Below are 4,066 nucleotides of genomic sequence, written 5' to 3'. Positions count from 1 at the left end.
TGACGGTTTACACGGAAGATTTCATTCATCTTATGTATGATGGAATGATTCTCATTTCATCATAAGGGGGAGTATGTAATAATGAATGAAATATTCATTTCCGAACTTTTTAAAGGGAWTCTGATGCAAAGATCAAGGGGGAGTAACTTCAAGTTTAGCAAAAGACTCAAAAGAAGTGCGACTGGAGAGATAATTACAGAAAGATTATTCATGTGTTACAATGACTGAGAGATGTTGAATGTGAAGATCATCTTTAAAACAGTTTACTAAAGATTAATTCTGAAGATTTTTTGAAGATCAAATATTGTACATTGTTTCTGTTGATTACTGTTCTACATTGTCAAAAGAGAAGATCACTGCGGTTCTACATTCAAGGGGGAGAATGCTAGAAGATCTATCTCAACAGTTGATTGCTTGAAGATTTCTTTTGAAGATGACATAATGTTCTTAAAGATTCAAAGTTCAAGCAGGACTCAAAGCGCATAATTTCTTTCAAGTTTGAATACAAAGGGGGAGAATGTTAGGACTGAAAATCAGTATTAAATTGTATTCGTCTTGAAAGTTAAATATTGTCTATAATTGTAAAAGTCATCGTGTTTGACTTTTCTTAGATAGGTTTGACTTTGACTATTGTTTAGATGTTTGACCCTATAAATAGGGTGATGTCTTTTGTAATCTTGAAGAGAGAGCTTATTGTATATTCTGATACGTAATAAGAGGTTTGACTAGAGCTTTGAATGTTTGACTTTCTCTCTCAATATTCATCTTAAGTGTTCTTGATGTTCTTACAAGAAATATCTTAGATCTGCCATGTTTGTGAAGATGTATGAAGATTGATCATTGTAGTGGGACATACACGATCCTTACTTGGAATGATTGGCGGAAAAATTTCAAAAAAAAAAAATACTTTCCTCCGACGAGGAATGTAAAAATTAGAAATGAAATTATGACGTTTCGCCAAGAAGAAGATGAAGCGGTATCAGATGCATGGGAGAGATTCAAGGACCTTCTACGGAAGTGTCCTCATCATGGAATCCCTCATTGTATTCAATTGAAAACTTTTTATAATGGATTTTCCAGTGCCGCTAAGATTATTCTTGACGCAATGGCCGGTGGCTCTTTCACAGCTAAAACCTATAATGAGGGGTATGATATTTTGGAATGAATTTATAATAATAATACTGAATGGTCTAACCCTCGTGCTGTTATTTCTAAATCTACCTTGGGAATTCATGAGCTTGATGCCATTTCTTCTTTGAATGCCCAAATTGTTGCTTTAACTAATTTGGTTAAAAACAACTTAAACTTGAATGGGGAAAAGAATCAAGTTCAATCCATAATGTCAAATTCATCCATGACTGAATCTTGTGTTTTCTATGGTGAAAATCTTTCTTATGAGTTTTGCCCAGGAAACCCCGTTTCGGTTAATTATGTTGGAAACCATACAAGAAATAGCCCATTTTCTCCTACGTACAATCCAAATTGGAGAAATCATCCGAATTTTTCATGGGTCGAAAATCCTGGACTTCAACCCCCCGGGGCAACCCAGGTCCAAAACCGACCTCTGAATCCCCTGAGATTTCATCAAGGTGGTCATCACATGCAAGGTAATCATCACATGTACCAAAATGGGCAATCTTCACAATCACATGCACCTAGGCAACAAAATGCATCAGAGGGTAATGGTTCACTCAAATCTTTACTTAAAGGTTTTATAAACCAAACCAATGCCACTTTGAGGAATTTTGAGACTCAACTCGGCCAATTTGCCGCGGATCTCAAGAATAGACCCCAAGGAACTTTGCCTAGTAACACAGAAACACCAAAAGAACATGTCAAAGACGTGACTTTGAGAAGTGATGGGAACTTGGGAGAATCTAGTACCACAAAGGAGACACCTAGTGAACCGATTTGTCAAGAAAATATTTCACATTCTTTTGACACATTAAAATTTCCAGTATTGTTTCTTCCGGCTGAAGAAACACAAAATCTATTTTCTGTCCCAGAAACAGCAGGTATGCCCAGTTCCAGCACCACCAAGTTTCCACCTGACACTGCTCACAGTGGGCAGAAACTGCCCACTCCCCAACAAAAAAAGACCGGTCTAACAGATTTAGATATGAGAGATTTATCTTTTCCAGGTAGGATGAAAGCCAAAAATGTGGATGTACAGTTTAAGAAGTTCTTGGACATCTTTAAGCAACTCCACATTAACATACCTTTGGTAGAAGCTCTCGAGCAAATGCCTAGCTATGTAAATTTTTTGAAAGACATCCTCAATAAAAAGAGAAGACTGAGTGAATTTGAGACCGTGTCTTTGACAAAGGAGTGTAGTGCCCTTCTTACTTGTAAAATTCCCCCAAAATTAAAAGACCCGGGAAGTTTCACCATCCCGTGTTCGATTGGAGGGAAAGAAGTAGGTCATGCCTTCTGTGACCTTAGGGCAAGTATAAACCTCATGCCTCTGTCCATTTTTAATAAATTGGGAATAGGGGAAGTTCGACCAACCACCGTGACTTCGCAACTAGCGGATAGGTCCTTGGCAAATCCAAAAGGAAAAATTGAAGACATCTTGGTTAAAGTGGACAAATTCATCTTTCYAGCMGACTTTCTAGTGTTAGATTATGAAGCCGATAGGAATGTTCCGATCATCTTAGGAAGACCCTTTCTTGCTACGGGTTGAACATTGATTGACGTACAAAAGGGAGAGTTGACCATGAGAGTGAACGACCAGCAGGTAACTTTCAATGTGTTTAAAACTCTTAAGTTTAATGGGAAATTGAGGACTATTCGTTTATTTACTTAGTAGGTGAAGATTTAGATCTAAGTTTGATTGACTGTGCCCACAGTGGAGACACTGTGGGTATGCAGAAGACATTCGTAAAGAAGACTTACTTGAGGACATAGCTGCCTTTGAACAGTTAGATTTTAAGGATATACCAACCCAAACCCCGTCCATTGTAGAAGCACCCGATTTGGAGTTAAAACCACTGCCTTCACATCTTAAGTATGTATATCTTATGGAAGAAGAAAAATTGCCTGTGATTATTTCTTCCAACTTAAGTAGTGAAGAAGAAGAAAAGTTTATAGATTTGCTGAAAGACCACAAGAAAACCTTTGGTTGGATCATAGCTGATATTAGGGGAATAAGCCCGTCCCTTTGCCAACATAAGATCATCTTGGAAGAAAATAGTGTTGGAAAGGTACAACCTCAAAAACGACTAAATCCAATCATGAAAGAAGTGGTTAAAAAGGAAATCTTGAAGTGGTTAGACGCAGGTATTATATACCCCATTGCTAGTAGTGGTTGGGTAAGTCCGGTACAATGCGTGCCAAAGAAAGGTGGTACCACGGTAATCACCAACGACAAAAACGAACTTATCCCAACTAGGACCGTTACCGGGTGGAGGATTTGTATGGACTATAGGCAATTGAACTTAGCTACTAAGAAATATCACTTCCCTTTGCCTTTCATAGATCAAATGCTAGATCGCTTGGCCAGTAAGGAGTTTTATTGCTTTTTGGATGGATACTCGGGATACAATCAAATCCACATTGCACCCGAAGATCAAGAGAAAACTACTTTCACTTGTCCTTTCAGAACTTTTGTTTTCCAACGTATGCCATTCGGTTTATGTAATGCTCCGACCAATTTCCAACGATGTATGATGTCTATTTTTTGGATATGATTGAGGATACTATGGAAGTTTTATGGATGATTTTTCGGTTATTGGCACCAATTTTGAAAATTGTCTTGAAAACTTAAAGAAAAGTTTGGAGAGATGTGAGACCCATGACTTGATTTTAAATTGGGAAAAATGTCATTTTATGGTACAAGAGGGAATTGTTTTGGGTCACATGGTTTCGAAAAAAGGTTTGGAAGTTGACAAAGCTAAGATTGAGGTGATAATGCAATTGCCCGAACCAAATTCGGTCAAAGGCATTCGTAGTTTTTTGGGACATGCGGGTTTTTACCGAAGGTTTATTAAGGATTTTTCTAAAATTGCAAAACCCTTATGTAACTTGTTGCATGTTGACCAAACTTTTGAGTTCACCTTCGATTGTA

At 37.6% G+C, this 4,066-nt stretch overlaps 1 protein-coding gene and 1 non-coding gene across 2 annotated transcripts; one reads left to right on the top strand and one right to left on the bottom strand.

Moving 5' to 3' along the window:
* Positions 1 to 928: 928 nt before the first annotated feature.
* LOC112502309 lies at positions 929 to 1,035 on the bottom strand. The gene has a single exon (XR_003067660.1). It is a non-coding gene; the product is annotated as a small nucleolar RNA R71 (small nucleolar RNA).
* Positions 1,036 to 1,339: 304 nt separating this feature from the next.
* LOC112502308 lies at positions 1,340 to 2,683 on the top strand. The gene has a single exon (XM_025106189.1). The coding sequence runs from the start codon at positions 1,340 to 1,342 to the stop codon at positions 2,681 to 2,683; it is 1,344 nt and encodes a 447-aa protein (XP_024961957.1).
* The last annotated feature ends 1,383 nt before the right edge of the window (positions 2,684 to 4,066 follow it).

The sequence above is a fragment of the Cynara cardunculus genome, unplaced genomic scaffold, assembly GCF_001531365.2.
Source record: "Cynara cardunculus var. scolymus isolate 2C unplaced genomic scaffold, CcrdV1 Un_Scaffold_1206, whole genome shotgun sequence".
Classification (NCBI taxonomy): domain Eukaryota; kingdom Viridiplantae; phylum Streptophyta; class Magnoliopsida; order Asterales; family Asteraceae; genus Cynara; species Cynara cardunculus.
Note: the sequence above shows the minus strand (reverse complement) of the source record. Positions and strands in the feature narration are given on the sequence as shown.